The 25,946-nt window shown below is 66.2% G+C and overlaps 1 protein-coding gene across 1 annotated transcript in view; it reads left to right on the top strand.

Moving 5' to 3' along the window:
- TAFA5 (TAFA chemokine like family member 5) overlaps positions 1-25,946 on the top strand; it is a 106,297-nt gene that overhangs the window by 67,247 nt on the left and 13,104 nt on the right. Inside the window, exons 4-5 of the mRNA XM_090272183.1 lie at positions 4,729-4,878; positions 25,758-25,885. Of these exons, the coding sequence (XP_090128309.1) occupies positions 4,729-4,878; positions 25,758-25,885 (278 nt within the window). The remainder of the gene's footprint in view (positions 1-4,728; positions 4,879-25,757; positions 25,886-25,946) is intronic.

Genomic DNA, 25,946 nt, shown 5'->3' with positions numbered 1-25,946 from the left:
GGGTGACCCAGAGGCTCGTCACTCACATGGGGGAGGGGGGGTCCCTGTGAAGCAGAGCCGGGGCAGGATCCTTGTGGGACCAAGTGCCAGGTGTGTCCGAACCAGGACTCTCTGGGCGGGACCAGGAAGGCACAGCAGACAAGCGCCTCAGTCCCCAGCCCCCCGTGAGTGGCGTGGGAAACCTGGCCCCTGCTTCCTCTGCGTCTGAACTTCTGGTCCCACCACTGGTCTCTTCTGGTCCTGGCGATGAGCTGGGATGGTCAGCCGTGTGGAGGGCGGGGCCCGAGGAGGTAGCTGGGTCCCCCGACCCCTGTCTGAGCAGATGAGCAGGCTGCCAGCCCAGAGGGGCAGCGTCCAGCAGCCAACCAGGCCCCAAGGCCCAGGGAGCTGTCCATTCGGAGGGAGGGACTGCAGGGCTGCGGTGGCCGAGAGGTATCCCCAGGGGCGGGGCTCGGGGCAGGGCCGGCCCTGAGTCTCAGGCGCTGGTAGCCCTGCCCCAGGCCCATGGTGGCAGCCTCCAGGGGCACTGCCCAGCAGCTGCAGGGCTGGCAGTCTGAGGTCTGACCTTGACCGTGGGCATGGCCTTCCCTCCAAGGAGGGGCCGGGCCTGGAGTTCCCAGACCCATCCTTCCACGTGAGCTGCTGCCCCTCGGGGCCTGGGCCGCGGGGGGCCCTTCTGCCAGGTCCTGATTTCGCGTGATGTCCTTATCTGCCCCACACACGGTCGTGCAGAGATAATCCCGGCCATGCCGGCACTTGGTGAGCGGCCGCACGTGCTTCACGGGCTCTGCTGAAGTCAAATCGAGACAGAGAATTTGATGTCGGGGTTTAAGAGCAAACTCAATTTCAGCGTAACTCAAATATTGAGACTCCGCTGCTCCGTCTGATCTTAAAGAGTGTTTTCTTCTTGCGTTTTTAATCCTCCCAGTAAGTGTCTATATGACTAGGGATTAAAGTTAAACACCGGTCACTTCATTTGTGAGGTGGTGTCGAGGGTCGGCTGTGGATGGCTCCGGCTGCGGAGTGACGTCCCCCACAATGGCGGAGAGGCGGGTGTGGGTCAGGGAGGCGCCAGTTCTGCTGGGGATGCAGCCTCCTGCTCGAGTGGGACCCCGGCCCCCACTGCACCTGGGCTGGGGACGGGGGGCCCCCATGTGGCCGGGCTGGGGCTGGGGCTGGGGCTGTGCCTGAGCCCGGGTCGGTGCCTTCTCCCATGGGCGTCAGGAAGGGGGTGAGCTGTGCCCGGGTCAGGACACCCCTGGTGTCAGCTGGCACAGTTCACTGTGGCCGGGAGGGGACGGAGGCCTCCACGCCCTGGGCCAGGCTGCGCCTGTTGTCACCGTGGTGGCCCTTGGCTGGCTGGGTGGCGTGTAGATGAATAGGATGTCTTTGCCCGTGGGAGCTGCGCGTGGTTCTGAGCAGACCCGCCTTCTCCCGGGCCTGCCTGGACCGCCCCCTGCGGACGTGGGGGCACCGCGGAATTGCGGAGGGTGTGTGCGCACACACGTGTGCCCCAGAGGGCCCCTGGCACGCTGCGGTCTCCAACGGGGGAGCAGCCCCCCCCACCCCCAGCCCCACCCGCCTTCTGGCCTGTTCCGCCGGTGAGAAAACGAGTGACAACAGCAACCGCAGTCGCTCGCAGGCTGGTGCCCCGGCCCACGCGACCACAGTGAGGCCTCGCCAAGCTCCACGCGGCGCTGTGTCAGGTTTACGGCGAAACGTCCCGGGCGCTCTGAGGTCTGTGCGCAGAGGGGAGCTCGCCCCTCCCCCCGCCCTCGTCCCCCTTGCAGGTCCCGTCCTGTCACTGCCAGTGGTTTCCTTAAACAGCTGCTTCCAGGTTTCACAGATAACGTTCTCTCCCGGTGCAGCACCTTAGAGAGGGGCCCGGCACGGGGGTGGGCGTGAGTCAGCAGGGGCCGCGTGGGGGGCCGGGCTCAGGGGTCTCCTGCTACAGCGGTGAGACTACCGTGCCGCCGTGGGAACGCGGGTGTGGAGGGACAGAGGCCCTGGCGTGGGCGTCAGCTGGTGACCCATCACTAAACTCAGGGCATGTTGTTCTGAGCACGGACGGCGCTGTGCGGACCTCACACCTCGCACGGGGACGCGTGGGCTCGCTCCGGCCGGGCGTCCCCTCGTTCTCAGAGGCTGGCGCTTTCCTTCCCTAAGTGGAACGGTGGTCCCCAACCTGCGAACGTGAGCGTGTGAGGAAGTGGGGTACTTGCGGATGTAGTCCCTGGGGTGGAGCCCTGTGCGCTGTGACCAGCGTGCTCACGAGGAGACGAGGGAGGAGGGGGCCCGGGGACGGCACAGGTGCTGGTGGGACGGATGCCGCCACACGCAGAGGTGCCGAGACCAGAGCCTGCGCGCCATCGCGTCAGTGTGTGCGCCCCCACGGTGGCCTCCGGGGGATGCTTGGGGGTCTTGCCGCTTCACACCCGGGACCCGTGGGGTGTGGTCCAGAGTCCTGGGCTCTGGGCAGGGCGGGGGGAGGCCGACAGCTGCTGGTTGTGGGGCCACCTGCGTGAGGGGCACCCTGGATTGAGAGACCCTCTCCGTGCCCAGCCCCCCCTTACAGACGGGGTCCAGCTCAGGTGCAGCCGTGTCCGAGCAGGTGGTCCTTACAGCCGGCGGTGCTGAAGCCCAACACTGGTCAGCGAGTGCCTTCATGGGGGAGGGGACGCAGGGCTGCTTGTTTGCTTAGTTACTGAGCGACCAGGGCTCCCGGGGCCCCAGGAGGCGGTCGGCCATGAGCCGGCGGTGACTGTGGGTGGCGGCAAGGACCAGGAGCAGCAGAAAGGCCCTGTCCACCTGCAGAGCTAAACATAGCCGCTGGGACGGCACCCACGCAGCTGCCCATGTGCAAACCAGGTCAGACCAGCCATCGGTCACATCGTCACCTTCAGCCTGGGACCGCGGACCCGCGCAGGCCAGGGAGACCCGTCACCAGGTCCCCGAGGCTCTAACTACTCCCGTCACCAGAGCAGCGTCACCTCATTGCCCCGACACTGCGCTCGGCCAAATGTGCTTACCTTACTAATTTATTTATGTGTCTCTATTTCTGCCCTGTTCTCAGCACAGCGTGTGATCTTGCGTGTAATTGGCGGGCGTGAGTCAGTCTGCGGCCTCGGCCTCCAGCGCCGCCCTGGGCTGCCGGCTGCGGGGCCCCCCCGCACCCTGCACTCACGTGTCTCCCATGCTAACCTCACGTGTCATTCACGTGCACAGCCACCCGAGCCTGGGCCAGCCGTGTGTTTGCTGGGACGTGTGACGTCTTGGGGGCGCAGGACTGCCCCTCTGCTGGGACGCTGGCCCTGCCAGACTCGGAAACGGGCTCTCTTGGGGACGTGGGGACTGTCGGGGTGAGGAAGCCAGCTGACTTTGCCGAGGGGGCATCTCACACTAAACGGGTCCTTGCCCTGCACGCTGGTCCCAGAGCCACGCCAAGGCCACCAGGCTCGTCGCCTTCCCTCCAGTGTCCTGAGGTGGCCGAAAGTGGACAGTAGGGACAGTATCCACAGGGGACAGCCGGGGCGGTGGGCATGGCCGGGTAGCCTGTGAGTTCCTGTGTGTGTGTGTGGCCTATACAGGGTACGTGCACATTTTATGAGAATCTTCATGTGTAGCAGTGTGTATGTATCTGCATGGGTCACACGTGTACACACGAGTATCTGTGTACATGTGTGCATGCATGGGCTGTGTGTTATATGTGCAACTCCATGTGTATCTGAGTGTGCCTGCATGGGTCACATGTATGTGCGTGAGCATCTCCCTGTGTGTGTCTTCACATGTTGCATGTGCACACATGAGCTCATGTGTGCCTTGTGCACGTGTGTCCCTGCATGGGTCGCACCTACGCACATGAGTGTCTCCATGTGTGTGTGTGCATGTGCATGGGTTGCCTGTATACTGTATGTGCAGCTCCATGCATGCCTGTGTGCGTGGGTCACACGTGTTCCCGTGAGCATCTCCGTGTGTGCCTTGTACGTGTGTCTGCGTGGGTCGGGTGTGTGCTTTATAATCATCTCTGTGTGGGCGTGTCTTGTCAGCAAGGGCCACATGCACTGTGTGCGGGCCTCTGTGTGTAGCTGTGAGTCTGTGTCTCGGCCTTGGCGTGCGCACCGCCGGGACCCGCCTGGATGAGCCTGTGTAAGCGTGCTCCGTGTCCGCTGGCGCGCAGTGCAGCTGTGTGTCTCTGTGCGCCTCTCATGTACATGTGTGTGAGCAGCAGCCTGGGGGACAGCAGACCCGGACGGCCTCGCGGGGAGGCGGGTGGCAGGGCCCCCACTGCTGCGGCCTGTCGGAGGACCTGTGCTGGCCGCCCCACCCCTCACGGGCGTGAACACGGGCACCCGGGCCAGCTTGGACTCGGACCGCCTGCTCGTGCAGCCCGGGGTCCCTGCATCAGGCCACCTGACAGCAATGGGCCCTCCTCTGTGATGTGGCCCTTCGTTTCCGGGGGACAGTGACGAGGCCACATTTAATTTCCTGTCTGCCCAGCCAGGGCCACAAACACCACACTGCGTAACAGTGGGGCTCGCTGGCCTGACCTGCTGCGCAGCTTCTACAGGGCGCGTCTCCGACAGCGTCCTCGGAGCTGCTGAGGGCAGTGGCCTCCTTGGGCCTCTCTGCTGGGCGGACGCTGGGCGGGCGTCCAGTCACAGGGCCAGATGGCTGGCGGCAGCTTGTCTCCAGGGCCAGCCACTCAGCCCCTGTCTGCCTCCCTTGCAGGTCAGCTGGCCGCCGGCACCTGTGAGATTGTGACCCTGGACCGGGACAGCAGCCAGCCTCGAAGGACGATCGCCCGGCAGACGGCTCGCTGCGCCTGCAGAAAGGGGCAGATCGCCGGCACCACCAGAGCCCGGCCCGCCTGCGTGGACGGTAAGAGCGCAGGGGCCCGGGAAGTCCGCAGAGGCTGCACGGGGCGCGCCCACTGACGCAGCCACCCCCGCCCCCAGAATGCTCTCTGGGGCGGGCCTCGGGCTGGACAGTCCCGTCCGGCACAGTGGCTGCTGCGGACGGTGTCAGCTTGTGTGTGAGGGTGTGGTGTCCAGGGTGCAGCGGGGCGCAGGGGGCGGGGACCAGCGAGCGCATGGGGGTTTCCTGGCCCGGAGGCTGCGGCCCCTGATGCTGCTGTGGGCAGAGGTCGGCCTGTGCTGTGGCTGCGTGCCTGTGGGTCGGCCACACGTCGTCTCGGGCTCGTCCCTGTCGGGTGTGACGGGCGTGAGGCACTTTCACGCCCACGCGCCCCTCGTGGGCCCCGAGGACGAGCTGTTGAGCGGGTGTGATGGGCTGGGCCAGGCGCCCCCTGCAGGGCCACCGGAAGTGGGGCTGCCCATGGGTGCGATGCACAGGGGACGCCCTGCTGAGTTCACGCTCCCGGAGCTGCGTGAGGCGCGTCTTGGGAGCATATGTGTGGAAACAGTCACACGTGGTTTGAAGGAGGGAGGGAGGCCCCTGCAGCCACCATCAGGGCATTGACGTGGGTCTGTCTGTGGCGGCAGAGATAGTGCTGTGTACGGGGGGGGGGGGGGGGGGGGGCGGGCGGGGGCTGGGGGGCTGGGTGCCGGGGGGGGGGGGGGGGCTGGGCTGGGCAGGGGGCGGGGCTGGTTGCTGGGGGCGGGGCGGGGGCGGGGCCGGTGCTGGGGGCGGGGCAGGGGCGGGGCTGGTGCTGGGGGCGGGGCGGGGCTGGGGGCGCAGCGTGGGAAAATACGCCAGCAGTGCCGGGCGCCCTGTAGGTGGGAGGGCGCTGCCGCCCTGGGGAAGGCTTGCATGTGGCCTGGGTGGGGCAGAAAGGCCCCCCACCCCGGGAAGGGATCTGCAGAGCCTCGAGGCCGCCTCAGGAGGGCGGGCTTATTGGCTCAGGGACGCTTGCCAGCGTCACCAATGAGCCTGTCCTGGGACAATCCAGGGACGCGGCTGGGCCGTGAATCATCTGGGCCCGCGGCAGGGAACGCAGGCCGCTGGGCCTCCAGCTGGACGGGAGGCGTCGGGAGGGGCCGTGGCTCCTGGCTGGAGGGAACAGGCCCAGCAGCCGCCCCGCGCCCGTGGTCTCTGCAGCTGAGCGGGCGGCCCCGGGCCAGCCTGGTGGGGGCTGCGGCCACAGCGCCGTGTGACCACAGTCTGGGGCCCGCGGAGCTCAGAGGCCCGGCCTCTGCTTCCCCGTGGTCCCCACGGCCAGGAGCCGCCACCTTGAGCTGCCAGCCTTGAGGGGCTCTCTAGAGACGTTGGTCACTTCGGGGACGGTGGACGGGGGGCGTTCTCAGGGTCTGGGACACGTCCCTGCAGCTGGTTTGTTTCCTTTTCCTTTTGTGAAATCTACCGGACACCACGGGAATTTCAGGGGTGTCGTACGGTGCTCCGTTGTCCATCTGCTCCACTGTGTGCTCGCCCGCAAGTCTGCTTTCCTCCCCAAACTGGTGCCCCCGCTGTGGAGCTGGCTTTGCTTCTGGGCAGACCTCGCCTGCCCTTATTAACAGCCCTCCTGCCACACGCGTTACTCAGCACCCATGGAGGGCGTGCGATTGCACAGCCCACCTGCCACGCGCTGCCCCAGCCGCTGTCCAGGCGCCAGACCCGCTCTTCCCGCCGAGCCCCTCCGTCTGTTTGGGTCCAGGGGGCAGCCCTCTCTGCTCCCCGCGAGGTTGGATTAATTCTCGCCACGTCCTGCCCGCGTCTCCGGCTCCTGGAATTGTGACGGGCTCGCGCGTGATGGCGGCGGGAGCACCGTCGCCAAGCTGATTGATCCCTCCCGGGCCGGGCGTGAGAGAGCAGCCCGGAGGCCCGGGGCACGGAGCCCCTGCCTCCCCTTCCTCCGTCCTCATCAGCTCCGCGAGCCCGCGGCGGAGTGCAGGGCACCGCTGATTACTAATTGAATCTGGGTCGGCCCTTCTGAAACCACAGCCTCTCCCCACTCCCCTCCTACCCCCCGCCCCCGGGCCTGCCGGCGCCCCAGGAGCCGGGTCCCTGAGACCCAAATTAAAACCCGGCCGTTTTCAAGGGAGGCCAAGACAAAGCAGCTCGCGAGTTTTGCACAGTGTGCACTTCCCAGACTGCCACCTAATTTAATAATTTAATTTCTGCTTTTGTGTTTTCCTGCGCTGTGTGCATAATAACTTCCCATGCGTGTGGGTTGTGCCTGCTAAAGAGAAAGCCGGGCCCGGCCGGGCGGGGTGGGGCCCGACGCGAGCAGGGTGCACGCTGGGTGGCTCACGCTGACCCCACTGTGTCCGGTAAATGTGTGGGCGTGAAAGACAGGGCACAGCTGCTCCCAGGATTGGCTCATTGCTCATTCATTAGCTAACTTCCTGTTCGTTAGCTCGGATAAGGTGCACACCCACGGGCGCAGGGAAGGTGTGCGGCCGGCTGCTGAAATACCCGACGCCTCCACAGGCCGTGTTGTGGGGCGGGGGCTGTGGGACCCCAGAGCACAGCCGTCTCTTCCTGCCCAGGACCCTGGCAGAGCTGCATTCAGGAGGGCGCATTCCAGTAGGGTGTTGAGGGATGAAGAGGAGCTTGCCAGGAAAGCTTCTCTTCTTGAGACGAGGGGCTGGAGGTGGGAGGGGATCTCCTGGTCGAGTCCCTGAGCCTGAAGCATTTCGGGGTGAACTGTTCCCCCTCCCGCGTGCCGCAGCGTGGTGCTGCTCCAACCTGGAGACCGCCAGGAGAGAGGCTCTGAAACCCCAGTCACCTCTGCAGGCTTCGTGTCCTGACACACACGTGCAGGAGCACACCACACCTTAGGGCCGCTGTGGTCGGGGACGCCGCAGGCGACAGTGCCTGGGCAGCTGGGGGAGACCCGCCCCCCCACGCACCAGCTGCTGGGTGAGCCTCGAGCTCCCGCCTCCCGTCAGCAGGAACGTGTTGGCCCCGCCACCTCTGCAGTCGCCTGAGGACTCAGGTCCTGTCCCTGGCCGTGACCCTGCACAGCGGGCAGCAGAAAGCCACCCGCGGCCAGCTACCCCGCCCCGGAGCAGTGTCCTCCTTTGCACGTGGGGCTCTTCCTCGCCCAGCTGAGTCCTCATTAAACTCCTTTGAAGGAGATGAAGGTCAAGACAGCGGCTGGGGGCCTGGGGGCCAGGGGCAGCCGTCAGGAGGGCGGAGGCTTGGCTCGGTCACGGGGCCAAGGTGAGGGCAGGACTCTCAGGCCCAGGGCTGACGGGTCCCTGGCAGCCTTCAGGGAGGTCAGGCCGGTGTCTGGGCTGGCACAGGCCTGGGGAAGAGGAAGGTGAGCTGGGCTGGCACGGGATCTGAGGGGGCTTCGGGGAGCCGTGGGCCCTCTGTGCATGGCCAGCTGGGCTCTCCAAAGACCCTGCCGGGACCCCGTGTCTCATGTGATTGACTGTTGGCACCTGCCAGGACCCTGACCATCTTCTAGGTGACCGTGCCCTCAACTTCCTGAGCGGAAGATACACCTTCTCCATGTGCCTGCACCTGAGGGTCCAGCGCGTCACAGGCCTTTCCTTCCCACGGGAGCCCGAGAAGTCAAAGGGTCCCGGGTGTGGAGTGGAAGCCGTGGCCCGAGGGCCCGCAGGAGCTCGCCAGCGGGCGCCCGTGAGCTGAGCGCAGGTCTCCATCCACAGGCCGCAGTCCCCACTGACGCCCGCCTGCTCTGCACGGAGGGGCGGTCAGCACAGGCCTCCTGCAGCTGCCAGCTGCTGCCGCCGGGGAGCCCCTTGTTCCTCGTTTCCATTTTCCCAGCAATGCATGAGGTATGACGTGGCGCGGCCGTGAGGGGCCCCGCTGAGGGCCGTGGGGTAGGGGTGAGTGTTTGGGGGTCTGTGCAGACGGCGGCCGCAGTCCGGGAGGAGGACGGGGCCCCCACCATGGAGGAGGTCACGATTCATGGCGGGGTGGAGGGTGGACTCCTGAGCGGCGTCCTCACTCAGAAGGGGCACGAGGACCAGCGTCTGGAAACACACCCTCCCGTACGCGGTCAGCTGATTCTCAACAGGGGCTCAGGAAAGGCCAACGGGAGGACAGTCTTTGCAACAAGTGGGGCAGCCGGGCACGGATCCCTGCCTCACGCCACGTACGGAAATTAACTCAGTGAGGGTCACGGACCTGAGTGTCAACGGCCGAAACAACGAAGATGTTGGGGAGAAAGGGGTCCATCTTCGCGCCCTTGAAGTTGGCAGAGGTCTGAGACGTGGCACCAGAAGCCCACAGTCAGAGGGAAAGGCAAACAGGACACCGTCAAAAGCGGGCACCTTTTGCGCCTCAAAGGACGACAACAGGAATGAAGAGCGGCCCTGCAGAGAGAGGCGGTGCTCTCGAACACGGTCTGACGAGGGCCCTGGAGGGAGGGTGTAGGGAGAACTCAGCAACGCGACGCAGAGCGGACCCGTGGTCGGTGAGAATCGGGCGAAGGCTTGGAGTAGACTTTTCTCCAAAGAAGGTGCGTGTGGGACTAGCCAGTAAGCACGTGGGAAGAAGCCTGATATCACGGGCCGCTAGGGAGCTGCCCCTTCACGCGTGTGCTGAAAACGAGAACACCAGAAACTAGCAAGCGTTGGCGAGGACGTGGGCACGTGGAAAACCCTGGCTTCCGGCGGAGCTGCGGGCAGAGCCGGTGTGGCCGCCGATGCGGAGAGGCAGCAGCGGCACGCTTTTCCAGGCAAAGCTTTTGTGTGCCGGCGCTTAGGAGAGTGCATGTGTGTGTGTTTAGAAACGCGTGAGGACGTGGGCACGTGGGAAACCCTGGCTTCCGGCAGAGCTGCGGGCAGAGCCGGTGTGGCCGCCGATGCGGAGAGGCAGCAGCGCCACGCTTTTCCAGGCAAAGCTTTTGTGTGCCGGCGCTTAGGAGAGTGCATGTGTGTGTGTTTAGAAACGCGTGCGTGTCCTCGGGGCAGCTGTATGGCCGCTGGCGGGTCGCCTACATGCTGGGCTGTGGGTAGAGGCGGCAGAAGGCATGAGAAGGCACAGCCCACCAGCGACCTGTGCCGGCAGCGACTGCGTTCACGGGCCCCTGCCGGCGGCGCAGCCTGTCCTGGGGCCGTGCCACGGCCGGCTGCGGTCACGTGTGAGAATTGCGGAGGGATTCTCAGAAATTCAGTGAGCTCGTTGCTAAGTCCAGCCATTATTAGAAAGTAAGTCACGCAAACGTACCTGTCAGGGGATGACGTTAACAGCAAGGTGCCAACCTTAGGATGCTGGGAAGACAGAGCCAGCGGAGCCCAGATCAGCAAAAGGAAGAATTAGGGCAGGAACAGCAGAAACGGAGCCCTGAAAGCCCGCAGATGCCATCGGAACCAGACGTCGGTTCGTGGACAGATGAACAGTGAGCAGACGTTTAACTTAGACTGGCGGGCGGGGGGCCGGGTGCCCGTCACCGAACCCGGAGCGAGAGGGAGGAGGCCCCTCTTACCACCTGCTCTTCAGAAACGCAAAGGCTGCAGGGAGGCCTGCGCACACCTGTGCCCACGCGTGAAGTCGCTCAGGTGAGCTGGATGCGCCCTAGAGACTCACAAACTGACTCGAGGAGGAGCAGAAGCTCTGGACAGACCTGCGGCAGGTGACGATGGTGAGTGGCGTCGTGACTTCCCAGCGAGAAAAGCCCAGGGCCAGGGGCTTCCCTGGAGAACCGACCAAACTGAAAGACGCATTTTACACCAGTTCTCAAATTCTCCCCCCAGAACAGAAGAGGACGCCCTCCTTAATCACGCTCTGAGGCTAGTGTGACCCCGATACCCAAAGTATTAGACAAAAGCGCCCAAGAAAACTACGAGATTTAGGAACAGAGACCCAAAAATCCTCAACAAAATGCTAGCGGCTCGGACCCCGTCGCCTGTGGACAGGACCGCCCACCAGACCCATGGGCCGTGGCTCGGGGTACAGGGCCGAGCCAACGCGCGAAAACCAACACGTGTGACATGAACGGGAAAAACTCACACTGTCCTCTCAGCAGCTGCAGAACAAACGTTCCAGAGTCCAGCTCTTCATCCCGATAAAAACTCAGCAGACCAGGCAGGAGAGAACGTGGAGTGGCAGGCTCCTGTGGACACAGCAGGCCACGTCGCCTGCGGAGGAGGACCGGCGCGTCCTCCCTGAGAGTGGGAACACACACACACACACACACACACACACGCACACACACACACGACAAATGAAGGGTTAGGAGAGGCTCCAGGACACGTGATCAGTATGCAAAACCAACTGCGCTCCTCCACCGTGGCCGCCAGTGATCTTAAGGAAGGGATTCCGTTAACAGCAGCCTCAATAAAAGAATAAAACTCTAGAGAATAAAGTGAATAAAAGAAGCATCGGACTCGTACGTGGAACGCGTTGAAACGGGGCCGGGGTGGAGTTAGCCTGAGAGCCCTTTCCTGCCCGGCTGGCTCCGGGCCACCTCCCCGCCACCCCAACCCCAGCCAGCCAGGAGCCCCCCACTCTGGTGTCCCCCCAGCCAGCCCGGAAGCTGAGGTTGGGGACAGCCTCATTCCCCCAGTATCTCCGGGACACAGCCCACTGCCAGGGTATGACAGGTGCCGGGGAGGGGTCATCGGTCGTCGACCCGACCCCTGCATGACCCCTGGCAGTTACCGCCGCTGCAGCGGGTGAGCCTGTGGCCCTCGTGGGGCCCGAGGAGGGCACGGGGCCCCCGCAGCTCTTGTGTCTGAGTGATGCCGTCCGGGCTCTTCATCATCCTCTGAAGTGTCCAGGACATGCTGAGCTCTCCATGGTGCCTCCCTCCTCTGCGCGTCCTAATCAGCTTCCCAGAGCCGTCGGCTTGTACAAGAAACACGCAGAAACGTCTCCCCAGGACCCCGGCGCTGGTGCGCCCCAGCGTGGGGTAGGACCCGCGAGCTCCGATTGTGACCTTAGTGGGGACACTGGTGACTTTGTTCTGGGAAGGCTGCGGGGGCTCTGCCTGATCGCAGCTCTGCGGGCCCGCAGCTCAGGGACACCACGGACGGTCCCGTTGGGGCAGTGAGGTCCGCCACACGAGCCCCTCCCTCAGGGAGCCCCCGGCTCTGCCCGGGAGGCCGGAGGCCCGGCCTGGTCCTGACACCGCAGGTTCTGCTGTGGCCTCGGGAAAGGACACCAGAGCCCCTGCCTCTGGGCGGGCTCTCAGTGCAGGTGTCTGCAGGTGTCACCGGGGCTGCGGGTCCCTCCCGAGGGCTTTACAGAATCACTCACTTTCACAAACAGCATCGAAGGGAAGTACTGTCACCGTTGAACACTGGCTTAAAAAGTGGGGACAGGACCATGTGGCAGGAGGACTGGCCCCGAGCACACGGCCAAAGAGCAGGGGCACCACAGAGCATGTCGCTGGCCCCGCCGGGGACAACGGTGCGGAGTGAGGAAGGACCAGGCCTGTGGCCTCCGTGAGGACCCCACGGGACGTGGGACAGGGTCCCAGCAGTGCTCTGGGAGGTGTGGGGGTGCAGGGAGCCCCAGACAGGAGGCTGCAGGAGGACACTGACAGCCCAAGCTGTGCCGTCCCAGGGAGGCTCCTGGAGGAGGGGTGCCCACGCCCATTCCGGGGCCGCAGTAGTCGGAGCAGGCGGACATGCCAGGCGGTGCGCCCAGGGAGCTCGCCGGCCCCCGGGCAGCGGGCGCAGGCGTGGGCAGGGCCTCTGAGGGCCGTGCCGACAACACAGCGCCCTCCAGACCCAGGTGAGCGCCCCGTCCTTCCTGGGCGAGCCGTCCCGTTGGTGCTCTCGCCCAGGCCCGCATGTGACCGGCTCAGGGTCACACCAGCGCTCCAGGTCGTGGCCGGCACGGCCCTCGGCCTCAGCGTGTTGCATGGCTCTGGGTGCCTGGACAGGTGACCCCACACGCCACGGTCCAGCATGGGGGCCCTGCCCGAGCGTCCCCAGGATGACCTCTTGGAGGGAGGAGAGCCCAGGCGGACCTGCGCCACCCCGGCCGCGGCCAGGCTGAGCCCCAGACCAGGACCCAGGAGGCTGGACCCCGCGGGTCCCGTCCTCGCAGCAGATGAGACCCTCTTCCTGGGGAGTCGGCTCCAGGGACACAGACTCAGACTCGGGCACCGGAACAACTTTTCGTGGGAGACCTGGCCAGGAAGTGGGTGTGCAGCGGGGTCTCCGACCTGCTTTTCACTCAGACCCCCTCTGGGAAGGGGGCGCAGAGACGGCTAGGGCACCGGCCTCCTCCCGGCGGGCTCCCTGCCCTCGTGACCTGAGGTCCCAGCCCCCGTCCTTGGTGTGCGGGCGCACCACCTGGCCCTCTATGGTGAGGGGCGGGCGCTGGGCTCGGGGGCCCCAGACCTGTGGACCCCGCAGCGGGTCCGCCCTCCCGAAGCAGCCGCTCTTTGATGCACACGGAAGAGCTTCTTGCTGTCTTTGATGTTATTTGAGATTTCAAACTGAATTAAATAGTGTGATGAGGAACAAATCAAAGGCAAGGAAATTTGAACAAAACAACGTTATTTTGATCTTGGCAGAGGCTTTGATCATGGACATGGGGTGGCAGGGAGTGTGCCCCCACGCCCTCCCGGCTCTTGGCAAGGACAGAGGGGCCCCTCTGCCCACATTGGGAGCTCACTGGGACGTGGCCGCTCCCCGTCCTTCAGCCGACACAGCCGTCGGGGGTTGGGCCAGGGGAGGCTGAGGCCGCGAGCAGGCGGGAGCCGGTCTGGGTGCGCGGACAGGCTCCACAGGCCGCTGGGCAGGGACCGATTCCCACGTGCTGGGAGCTTGCACGGAGTCTGACAGCCTTCTAGAAAGATCTCTGCCGCACTCTGGACACTAAGTTCCAGGCAGCAAGAGTGGCTGCGGGGAGAGGTCAGGCAGGTGACAGGAGCAGCAGTGACTGGAAACGCGGGGCGAGGGGTCTCTTCACGATGGTTAGGACCATGGAGGGAAAGGCCAGAGCTGCCCTGGGCCGGGGACCTGAGCCGAGGCGCAGAGGCTTCTGCGCTGACCTGAGCAGGCCTGGGGCATGGCCTGCGGTGCTCCTCCTCCTGGCAGGCGTGAGCTCACCTGTGGACCGGGGCGCAGGCGCCCGCGGGGGCGGCCCTGGCTGGGTGTGAAAGTGAGTGAGGTCAGCCGTGAGGGGGGTGGCCGCTGAGGACACAGGACACGGCTGGGGCCCTCGTGGCAGCAGCCCAGGTCACGACAGCTGCTCGGAGCCGGGCTGCTGGGGTGTCAGTGGGGAAGGCCGAGCCTCCAGGGCAGGGAGCGAGCGGCAGGTCGAGTTCCCCTCCACTAATAACTCGGGCCTGGGCCTCAGCTGCTGGGGCTGGTGGTGTCAGGAGGCAGGCGGGGAAGCGGGGCCCGTCCTGCCCACTAGAAAGGTGCTGCGCTCTGTCTGCCGTGGGCAGAGCCTCGGGTGTGTGCGGGGCAGACGCGTGCCAGGGGCTCCGATGACCACCTCTGGGAGTCCCTGTCCAGCAGAGGTGCCCTCACCACCCACACCTGCCTGGACACCCCCTGGTTATTTGAGGACCCGTGTTTCTGGCTTGACCTGGAGCTGATTGTTCTAGCCAGATGCACTGTGGGTACCAGGCAGGGCTGGCCCATGGGTGGCCTTTGTAACCAGAAGCTCCAGGCCAACTGGACCGCAGCTCTGAACTTCCCGGCCCAGATTTGGGTCATAGTTTCCTCTGCCGTCACCTGCCCCAGCGCTGTGACCGCGCGGGGGAACTGCAGTGGCGTCAGGCACACCTGGCATTCCTGCCTCTTGTGCCCCCGCGGGAGGGCTCCCAGGGCCCGCAGCCGTGTGAGGCAGGGATCACGGGGTGACCTTCCCAGTCCATTGTCCTCAGAATGTGACACCATCCTCACAACAGCCGGGGTGGCTTTACTGACTGAATCACAGCCTGCAAACGACACTCTTGTTCAGGCACCGACGCTGGACTGATCCCTGTTACTGCAGTTCGATGCCGTGTCCTGGGCCGTCCCTAGTGCCTGTCACAGTGACGGGCAGCGAGGTGGCGGGAGGACCTGGAACGTGGGGTGGGGCAGCGTCCCCGGGAGGACGGACCACCCTAGACCTGGCGCTGGCCCCCGGCTTCCTGTGAGGCTCTGTGAGTCTCCATCCGAGTCTCTGGTATTGGAAATGCCCCGCCCGCAACATGGGAACTGCGGGGGCCTCTAGTGGCCAGTCCCGTGCACAGACTTGGGGCACAGCCGGGACCCCACAGCCCTCAGTCACCTCTGGCTCCGGACCTGGGCACCCTCCACCCCACCGATGCGCCTCCTGCACCCCATCCCCTCCCTGAAACTAGGGGACACCCGCAGAGCCCCTCGTTCAGAGGAGGGCGGCAGGAGGGCCCTGTGCTCCCCTCGGCCCGGAGGCGTGGGTGCTGTGGGGCCGCTGTGCGCCCGCCCGTGGCGCCAGCATGTGGGCTGCGGCCGCGGTGCAGACGGAGCCAAGAACAAGCGCCTTCTGGGCGTGGGGAGTGCAGCAGGGACAAGGACGCGTGTGGGGGCAGGAGACGGGGCCGGCGGGCGTGGGCGGGGTGGTCCTGGCCCCACAATAGGACGGGGTCTCCCGCACACCCACGGGGCCGGAGCCTCTGCTCCTGAAGCAGATTCCGCAACAATCGCCGTGATGGGAGACAGCACACGGGGCCAAATTAGAGATGGGCGAGCACCAGGGAAAGAGCCAGGGCAGGGTCGCGCCTCCCGGTGACACGGGGCCCGGGGCGTGAGCGGAGGGCCCCCCCTCCCTGAGTGTGAGCAGCTTGTCTGCGCTCGGGCTGCGCAGCCGTCAGCCCTTCGTCACAGAGGGCCTGGGCCCACACCCCGGCCTCAGTTTCCCCCGTGTAAGTGGGGACGGGCAGCGAGGTCCCTAGGAGTCACGTGGGCTGCCGCGGCCGTCAGGCGGTGCCATGCCTTTGCCCCAAGAGTCAGCCGAGGTCCCGACCCCCAGGGCGTGAGGCCGGACTTCCTCTCCAGGACTGGGGTTCGCCTGCTGCGCCCAGACCCCGGCCCTGCTGGAGCCCGATTTTGCCGGAAGCAGTCACAAGTGACTGCAGTCTGCTGCTCCTCTGCGGGCACCAGGGGAGAGCCGTCCCCCCCCCCCCCCCCCAGGCCAGAAAGGCACGGAGGGCTTTGCCCCGCCTCCCGCCCGCCCCTCACCTCTGCCACTGCGCCCTGGCGCATTTCACCCCGGTTCCAGTCCTGAGCCCCCGAGCTGACCAGGAGACACCATGTGCGCGGGGAAGGGCGGCCCCCATGAGCAGGGGCCACGGGCACGTGCAGGGACAGAGCCTCCCCACCGCTGGGAGACCCAGGGAAGCGTGTTTGCTGAGCTCCTCGTGCGTGCCGGGGCTCTCACACACGGCAGCCCTCAGCTTGGGGCGGGGGGCATATCCAGCCAGGGAGAGACCAGGGGCCCCAGACGTGTCACACGTGTCCAGTGGCAGCGGGCGCGGGGGAACCTCTGGTCACGCGGCTCCATGTCTGCCTCCTCCCAGGTGGGAAGTGCGGGCGGGAGCAGGGCACCAGGCGCGTTCGGCATAGGGCCGGAGCTTCCGGGACGCAGGCCCGAGAGCCCGCGGGTGGCCTGAGACTCCATGAGCGCCGCGAATGCATTTCCTGTCCCCGGTGCGGGCCCCGCCATCCGGGGTCCTGCCCTCCTGGCTCGGCAGACGCGCTCCGCTCACTGGCAGGTCCTCACAGACCCCGAGGCACGGGCCAGCTTGAAGCTTTGGGCGAGAGGACGGGGATGCGGGGCCAGGCCGTGGGCCAGGCCTTACCTGGAACGGAGTGGCAGGGAGGTGGGGCAGCTGTGCCCCAGGCTCAGACCACGGAAGCCGCTCCCGCTGCCCAGAACCCGATTTGCCCCCAATGCAGAGACTCTCGGATCCCAAGGGGATGCAGCCCGTGAGCTAAGTGGTCACCAGGAGAGACTTACTTCCCGTTACTTAAGTCAGACTTTGCAAAGTGTCAAACCCAGTGGGAAGCTCCAGCAGAGGCGCCTCTCAGATTCTAAGACAAAACACACGTGCAGAACTCCTGGGTTCAGAGGTCACCCTTCCTGCAAACACGGCAGGTCGCGGGGGCTGCCCTGACTCAGCTTGGCACGTGCCCCGGCAGGCCCCGTGGGGGCAGGGGACTTCGCGGCGGCAGGGGCACCGTGACCTCGCATCGGCTGTGGGGGGTGGGGGGTGGACGCGCAGTTCCTGGTGGTGGGTTCTGGGCAGCGCACTCCCTATGTGTGGCCCACTTTCCTGGTGACCTGGGCCTCTGGCCCGTCACTCCTGCATGTGGGACACGGAACAGAGTGTGGGAACCCGTGCGCTGCGTGTGCTTCCTTGGCACACCTCTGCACTGCTGGCTGACGTCATGTGAGCAAGGCCAGCGGTCACCACACCGTCAGCTCTGGGAGGGGACGCGGCTCTGCAGGCGCAGTGGTGACCTGGGACAGCAGAGAGGGCGGGTCTGGAGAAGATCCCCCGGGAGACTCCGGGACCTCTAGTTCCATGACCGCTGCATGGTTCTCCATTTCTAAGGGCGCCCCCAGGCCCTCCCCTGCCAGCCCCCCGCCCGTCGCCCCCGTCCTTTGACGGGGTCACTGGTTGCTCCCTCAGGGTTCCACTTTCAGCTCAGCACAGAGAGCCCCTGGTTCCCTCCTCTGCGGCCACTGACCCCCGCTGGGTCTGGCCCCACAACGCTGTGCTCACTGGTCCTGCTGCCCCGCCCATCCGCTCCCCTGGGAGCTGGCGCCCAGAAGCCCAGAGGAGGGGACAGGCCAGGGGTCCCCGGGGTGTTGTTTTCACTGCACGTAGGCGGAGTCAGAGGGAGGCTGGGCGGGGCCCACATGGCTGCTGAGTCAGCCTCTCCCCTCCCCCTCCCCCTCCTTCTGAAGCTGCAGGGGGGCGGGAGGGGGTGTCCCAGAGCCCTGGGATCATGGCCCTTCCCAGCAGCATCTCTGACCCCTGGGGGAAGGGAGGCTCGCTCAGGGTGGGGCGGAAGGAGGGAGAGATGGGAAGAGATGTGTGGGTGGGTGGGTGGGCGGTGGATGGATGGGTGGGTGGTGGATGGATAATTGGAACGGTGGGTGGATGGACAAGCGGACACCCAGGCAGACAGTGGGGTAGACAGACAAAGGGTGGCTTTGTAAATCTGTCCCAGGCCACGTGTGGGACCCTCTGCGGGCAGAGACGCCCTGAGCAGGCTGTGGGTGAGCTCAGCCTCCGCGGCTCCCCACCTCCCCGGGGAGGGGCCCCAGCACAGCCCCCCTGTCCCCGGGCCTCGGCCTCGGAAGGTGGCTCAGGGAGGGCTGGCCTCTGAAGGAAGGGAGGCCCGTCTCCTACAGAGCAGCGTGTGGCCGTCCCCCGTGGCGACCTGGCTCTGCCATGGCTGCTGCACCACGTCACCAGCGCGGCGGCCCCTGCGCCCCCCGCACAGAAGGGCGGCACTTTTCTCTCCAGACGCTAAAATTAAAAGCTGGCTGCCTCTCTTTCTTTCCCTCTTAAGCAGCTTCTGTCAATTTGTGGAAAATTACCCAAGAAAAATGATTGGAGTGGGTTTTTTTTCTCTCTACTTACATTTCTTAATTCTAATGAAATAATGAAGCAGGTAGCGCGTGACAACTGTTTTTATTTCTCTCAATCTAATCTGATTACCCAAATTTGGAGTGTTTTTCACTGTGTGGGACTGTCCAGTAATCACAGACCGGGACTTCTCCAGTCTTGTGAGCCGGTGGGGACAGTTCCCAGGCAGCTAATGAATCACGCTAATCAGAGAGCCATCTTGAAAATTAATACGTTCTACAGTAACTATTTAAAGAAAAAATAATTATCGAGACTGCGCTCACTAAATTATGCTGTCTAGAAGTTATGGAAAGAAAATTTCATCTGATTTTAAGACGTAATCCGAGCTTTGCAGATTTCTCTTTTCCTCCATGATTAAAGGTTCAGCGCTGAGAGGAGGGGACGGGGCCCCTTTCCTCCTGCTTTCGGGGTCTCGGGAGCGACGCCGGCCAGGCCTTGGAGCCCCCTGACCCCCAGGCTGCTCCGGGAGTGGGTGGCGGGTGTCCCGAGTCCGGGGCTAACAGGAGACCCTTGACCTCCCCAGGTCCCGGGCGGAGGCAGAACCAGGCGCCGCAGCTGACCTGCAGAGTGACCGGAAACGGCCGCAGGGCGTGACGCGGCTCAGGTCCTTGCTGCCTCCTCCCGCAGGTCCCTCCCGGGACCCGGCACCCGGCTGCACCGTGTGGTGCAGGAAGCGTGCGCTTCTGTGGCCCTGGGGCTCCCGCCTCCCCTCCGCCCACCTCCCCTGGCGGGGCCTGCGGCCGGTGGACGCACCCATGCAGGGTCCCTGTGTGTGCGGGCGTGGGCACCGTCGCCCGCCGCTAAGCCAGGCCTGCCCGCCCCCGCCGCCCTCCTCCCCGGGTGAGGGCTGGCCCCTCTGTCGCTCGGGACCCGTGCTCATGCGGGACGGAGCAGACGCAGGGCCGGACGGCCACACAGAGCTCCCGGGTCCTGCAGATCTAGAGGAAGTGCAGGTGTCCCCGCGGAGGCGCGGCGGGGAAGGGACTGCGTGTCGCTTGCTCAGGGCGTGTCTCGGCTGACCCAGGTGGCGGATGGGCCGCGCTGGCTGACTGAGTCCGAGCTGCTGTGACCCGCTGGTGGCTCTGCGCCTTGGAGTCTGGGTCACCCTGACAGGCACCCCCTCCGCAGGCGGCCTGGGCGGCACCTCAGAGGTACCGCAGCTGCTCCCGCCCCGCTGGTGGGAGACGCCGCTCCTGGCTGAGGCCCCTGCGCCTCCCAAAGGCCACAGGCCGGGTCCGCAGGCGGGCGGTGTCGGCCACAGCCTGTCCTGCACCCTCTCCCCCCGGCTCAGGGACTCACGGCCTATCCGTCTGGGTGCTTCCCGTGTCCCCCCAGGACAGCGGGACGGACGGGGCGTCGCTGCCTGGCAGGCTGTCCCCCTCGGGCTGTCCGTCAGAAGGGCACTGTGGCAAGTGCTCCAGGCTCTGCCCGCGGGCCAGCAGCGCCCAGGGCTGGGGGGCCTTCAGGCCTCAGCCGTCCCCCACCAGAGATGTTGTCACCCCTTCGGACGGACGGGGAGACTGAGGCCCAGCGGGCCCAGCTGTGAGCGCTGAGGGGACTTGGCTGTGGGTCCGGCCCCAGGGTGCCGCCCTCACTTCTCCCGCTGCGCCGGCCCACCCACCTGCTCCTCTGGGAGCCAGTGCACCCCGTGAGTTTCCAGCCAGGGGGTCACGGGCTCACAGAGGCGCGGGGCCTGGCCAGGGCCCATGGGGCACTTCCGGGCTGAGCGACCTCTGAGCGTCCCTGTCCCCATCTGTGGCGTGAGGATAGGCCCACTCAGTCCTCGTGGCCGTTACGCACGAAACGAGCACACAGGTCCCGTGGGGACCAGCAAGGCGCCTGCCCGCCCCGCCCCCTTCGGGCTGACGGCCCTGCTCCATCCCACCGGCTCGCTCCTCTGTGCGCCCAAGCGTGGGCGTTTTCAATGTGACTTTGCAGCTCAGAATGTGCTTCAGGTGGGAGAGGGGCTGAGGAAAGTAAATTTCATCAGGTACGTGGGGTGTCCCAGCCACCTGCAGCCCCCCTGTGCCCCACCATGGCAGCGCTCACCTGATTCCTCCGCATCCCTAGGGCCAGGCAGCCCGGGGGGCCAGTCTATGGCTGCACTTGGAGCGGGGCCCACCTGAGGACAGGTTGGGGGGCCACCAGGGTACCCTCTGAGGCCGGCCCCGGGCTTCTGCCTGAGCTGGCACCACTGGGGGGTGGGCAGGGCCTCAGCACCTGTCTGCAGCCGTCCTGCCTCAGGCCTCACGCAGCACAGTCTCCTGGGACCCTCGGGACGTCCGACCCACCCGGGACTGTGTGTGTGTAACCGTGGGTGGGGACGTGCTGATCCCTGCGCGTGTACAACGAGGGTGTCCACGCGCACATGTCTGCTGTCCCGTTCTCTGTGGGTCCCAATCCCTCTGTCACCGGCAAGGTCTGGGACAGTTTGGGGACATATCCTTCTGGGCCAGAGGCTGCCAGAGAGCCACCGCCCGGTCCCGGAGGGCCTCGTCCTTTGTGACCGGCTCTGCGTTGGCGCCCACAGCCTCCCCTGCAGCCCCCCTGGTTCGGGTCCGGATGACTCATTTTCCAGGCTGTTGAGTGAAGCAGGCAGATTCATGTGTTGGTGGAAAGGAAGAAACAGTTTATTCCCAAGGGAGCTGTCAGTTTGTGCGCAGTGTGCAGCCGTCCCCAAGTGTCCCTGGTGATCAGCACTGCTTGTCCCTCCCTGTCCATCTGTCGAGACCCAAGTCAGCAGCACGTTTGCCGCCTGCGCCGCAGCGGCTGCCATGGGAGTGGGCCAGCGACCGGCCTCCAGCCCCAGCAAGGCCACCCGATGGCCCGGGTCCTGAGCTTCGGGGTTGGCCGAGGGGGTCGGGGAAAAAGGGACAGCGGCAAACAACACGGAAAGGTCTACCACACCCGCGGCCGCTGCACCCGCCTGCGTCCGCGCCCCCGTGCGCGCTGCACACGCTGCACCCGCCTGCGTCCGTGTCCTTGCCACAGCACCAAGGCCACTGGCTGACCCCAGGGGGGCTGTCACGGACACTGAAGCCCCTCGGCTGGGCACAGGGCGGTGGGGTCTCCTGGGAGCTCCCCGGCTGCAGCCCTGGCTGCTCCCATGCTCGGCCCGGCTTGCTCCGTGGGTCAGCATCCCCTCCTCCGAGGCCCCTCTAGAGGCTCAGGCTGTCTCCCGACCAGCTCGCCGTGCGCAGGCGACCGTGTTCCTCAGCCTCAGGTCCTGTGAGTGCTCCAAGGGACAGGCGCTCGCCTGCTCCCCCACTATTGACCTAAATGGTTTTATTGTAACGTTGCAAGAACATAAGCAAACACCAGGCCCGGGAGCCCTCATTAACTGTTAACAGGAATCAACCGAAACCATTTAAAAATTAAACACGAACACACGGCAAAACCAATGATACTCAAACGTGCAGCATCCATTTCACAGGGCAGGCAGCCTGCGCAGACCCACGCTCTCACGGGGGGCTCGCCGTGCGCGGGCCGAGCATCCTGCCTTCGGTGGGCAGAGGCGCAGTCCCACTGCCCGCAGGGGTGGTGACTGTGCCGCGCGCGCGTGTGTGTGTGTGTGTGTGTGTTCTATGGCCCCCGGGGCCGTCCCGCCAGGCCCCTGAGGTGGGCCTGGTGTCCCCCTGACGCGGTCTGCTCCGACAGACCAGCTTCGTTTAGCAGCAGGGTGGTGCTGCCTCACAGGTGGTGGCCCGACCCCTGTGAGGACCAGGCGACAGTCAGGCTGACGTCCCGATGGCGGCAGGTGCCCCGCTTGCTCTAGAAATAAAAGACGTGGACAGGACCACAGAGCCTGCCGCAGCCCTCGTCACCCCGACGTAAGCAGACGGCTGGGAGGAGGGCTCCTGCGCTCTTCCCATCTGTTAGGAGAAGGTTCTGCCCCTGGGCCCGGGCCCCTCCCCACGCGGGTTGGTGAGATCCTGAGGCCACGTCCCCGCAGGCCCAGGAGGGCCCTCCCGCCAGTCTGTCCCGTGCGGCGGGGGCGTCGCCTGGCCCCACTGGTGAGAGGCTGTCCTTCCCGGGTGCCGCTCGCTGCGCGGACTTGCCCTGGAGTGTCCCCGCCAGCCCTCCCGCACACCCATGTTACCCCGTGGCCACCATCATCTGTCCTTAACCCCAGTCACACTCGCCCTGGCGCCCGCCCACGTGTCCAGGACCTGCGCCCTGCCGGGCCCTCCCCCTCTCAGCCTGTTCTCCCGACTCGGGGACCCCCGCCTCCGCCCGCCTGCATCCCCCTGCGTCCCCCTTGTCCTGCCCCTCCCTCAGCCTTTGCTCTGTACTCTCTGGGTCCCCACTCTCTGTCCTCCGGGTGTTCTTGTCCTCAGCCACCCAGAGGTCCTCACAGAGGGAGCCTCGGAGCCCAGAAAGCAGGGCGCTCTGGCCGGAGCCCGAGCCCCGGGGTGGAGTCCGCAGGCCTGTGCCCCTGTGTGCATGCTGTGGATATGAGTCCGCGTGTGGGGTGTGTGCACGCGTGGACAGTGTGTGTGCATGGGGCGGAGGGGGACTGGGAGGGGAAGGGAGTGAGGCCACCCCGAGGCCGGGCCGGGCTGGGTCCCAGGGCTGCACTGTCCCCTCAGAGGCCCAGGCTGGGCAAACCTCTCCACTGGGCCTGGGGACAGGCACTAGGGACATGGCCAGAAACGACCCCGTGCTCCTGACCGGTTGTGGGAGCCCCTCGGGGCTGTGGCACATGAACAGGCTGTGACCGCTGTCCCCAGCCGTCAGCCACCGGCACTCAGCACCGTCAGCCACCGTCACTCAGCACCGTCAGCCCTTAGGGGACACTGTCCCCAGGCCAGGAGCTGCCACAGAGTCTGGACCAAAGGAGATGAAGCTGTGATGTGTGGGCATGAAAGGCCCTTCTGTCCCCGGACGTGGCGGCCGGCGCTGCGCCTGCCACGGCCCCTAGCAGGAAGTGGGCTGCGGCGGGGAGAGTGGGCGCCCGGGCAGACAAAGGCGGTGTGTGCTCAGCGCCGGCCTGCAGTGCCCTCTGCAGGGGCTGGCCCGGCACACCCGGCCACCATGCCCGGTGGGGACCGTGGGCCGAGCTCTGGGTGTCAGCTCCTCTGTTCATTCCTCACGCGTGTCCCCCTGCCTGCTGCGTGCCAGGCGGCCAGCCACCAGCGGCCCCACACGTGTGGCTGCATGTGCAGGGGAATGTACGTGCCTGTGTGCACCCATGTGCTGTTTCAGGTGATGCATACGTGTCTGTAATGTGTTTACGGGTACATGCGCCTGTTCGTGTGCACTTGGGGACCTGTGTGTTTCTCTGCGTGTGTTCACGGACATAGGTGTGTGTGCCTGTGTGTGAGCCATGTGGCCAGGCATATGGCTGCAGCAGGGGAAAGACTGGGTCCCCCTCTCCCAACGTCGGGCCGTGGGGACCTGTCCCCTCCCTGCAGCTTCCTCTCCCGCCACCTCTCAGGCTGACACCCATGTTCACCGGCCGTCTCCCTGTGCCAGGGGCTGTGTGCCCCTCCCCCGCGCCTCCTGGTGCGGCTCTTGGTGTCAGAGGCCCGTGGGCGGCCAGGGGCCCTGCCCTCGTACACGTGGTGGCGAGCCAACTGTGGGGAGCTGCTCTGGCCACCGCGGAGCATGTCCCCTCTCAGTGCAGCGAGAAGCCTTCCCTCCTCCCAGAGTCCCCTGCTGCCTTAGTCCTCTGGGGCTGCGGTGACAAGGCCCCCAGGCAGGGTGGGTGGGGCTTACACAGCAGACTGGTCTGCCTCCGTCCCGGAGCCTGGACGTGGGAGGTAAGGGATCTCCCCTCGGTGTCTGGTCGGAGCTCCGATCTTGGACAGCAGACGGCTGGTGACCTTGCTGTGTCCTCACAGGGCGGGAAGGGGACACAAGACCGGAGGACATGGTGCTCCCAGATCAGGACCCCCCCTTATGTGACCTTATTTTCCCCAAACTGCTTCCTGAGAGGTCCTGTCTTCAGGCACATCCCGTGGGGGATCACAGTGCTGTCCGCCGCGTGGCCTAGGAGCAGCCGGTCGCAGGGCGAGCGGCCGTGGGACAGCCCGCTCCTGGGGGCGGGGAGAGGGCCGGGCTGGGGCAGGGCTGGCCGGCTGCACATGTGCCCCCGGCCCTGGGGCTGTCACTGGCGGCTACAACCGGTCACCCCGGGCCCCTTCGCCGTGGAGCTGGAGGCCCTGCTGCCGGCGGCCCCGCTCAGTGTCCAGCACTGGCCGAGCGGGGGGCCCCTCTCCCAGGGCTCTGTCACACCCCACCTTCCACTGCCCCTCGCGCAGGGGCGTCCGCACCTCACGGTGTCCGTCTCGTTGGGTGCACGTCTGTGCCGTCGGCGCCTGGGCCCCAGCCCTCCAGTCCCTCTGTGCCGTGAGGCCCGCGTGGCCTCGCTCTCCAGCAGTGGGGTCTGCGTGGGGACAGGGCGCTGTGTGGGCCCGTTGGTCCCGTGACCCCCTGGCAGGAGGCTGGGGTCGGCCTGGAAGCCCAGGTCTCCCCGGGGCCCCTCCTCCACAGACCCCGCTCCCGCTCCCGGGCCGTTGGGGGCGCCCTGTCCGCCCTGAAAGTGATCGGACGCGGCTCTGCGGTTCCTCAGGGCGGCTGTGGGGAGGCAGGCGGTGTCCACCCACAAGGAGCCCTTGCTTCTGGGGCTTTGTCAGAGCCCCCGGCCACCCACGCGGACAGCCACAACGTCCGTCACAGCGTCACAACATCGGGGAGGGGCCCCTCCCTGCCGGGGGACACTGGCTTGCGCTCCCTGTGCCGACAGGCTCCGCGGCCACCGAGTCTGCCCACTCCTGTCCCCTGCCCGCCCCCAGGTGACAGGGACTCAGGAGCCCTGACATCCTGCCCTGGAGCGGTGTTGGGTCAGCAGCAGGCCCAGGGAGGGCCGTGGTCACTGTGAGACCCCCAGAGGTCAGCCTGCAGGCGGAAGGCGCCTCCTGCCTGCAGCCACGGCCCCGCAGCCCACCCTGGGGGGACAGCAGAGCACCCTCGCTGCTTCTGAGGGCTGTCCTGACCGGGAGCCCCCTTCCTGGTCCTCAGGTGGATGCTGACAAAGGACAGGACAGGAAGGGGCCATGGCAGCTCCTGGGAACAGTCTGCCGTGCCCCCGGTCACAACACGCAGAGTGGCCGGTGCCCCGTCAGACTCGGGCCGCGCACTCACGGGTCGCTAGGGGACTGGGGGGGAGCAGAGCTCTGGCCTGACCCCAGGCCGGGCTCTGCCGTCCCTGTCCCTGGGAGGCAGGTGTGCAGGGTGGCACTGGGTCCCCATGGCGGGGGCTGACGGACGCTGTCCCCTCTCCCCGCAGCCCGGATCATCAGAACCAAGCAGTGGTGTGACATGCGGCCGTGCCTGGAGGGGGAAGGCTGTGACCTGCTCATCAACCGGTCCGGCTGGACGTGCACGCAGCCCGGCGGGCGCATAAAGACCACCACGGTGCGTACGGCCTTCCTGGGGGCGCCGGGGGGAGGAGCGGGCCTCGGGCCGTGCGGCACAC

This window comes from Furipterus horrens, unplaced genomic scaffold, assembly GCF_987537825.1.
Source record: "Furipterus horrens unplaced genomic scaffold, mFurHor1.1.pri manual_scaffold_4, whole genome shotgun sequence".
Taxonomy (NCBI): Eukaryota; Metazoa; Chordata; class Mammalia; order Chiroptera; family Furipteridae; genus Furipterus; species Furipterus horrens.
This window is presented reverse-complemented; position numbering and strand designations above follow the sequence as displayed.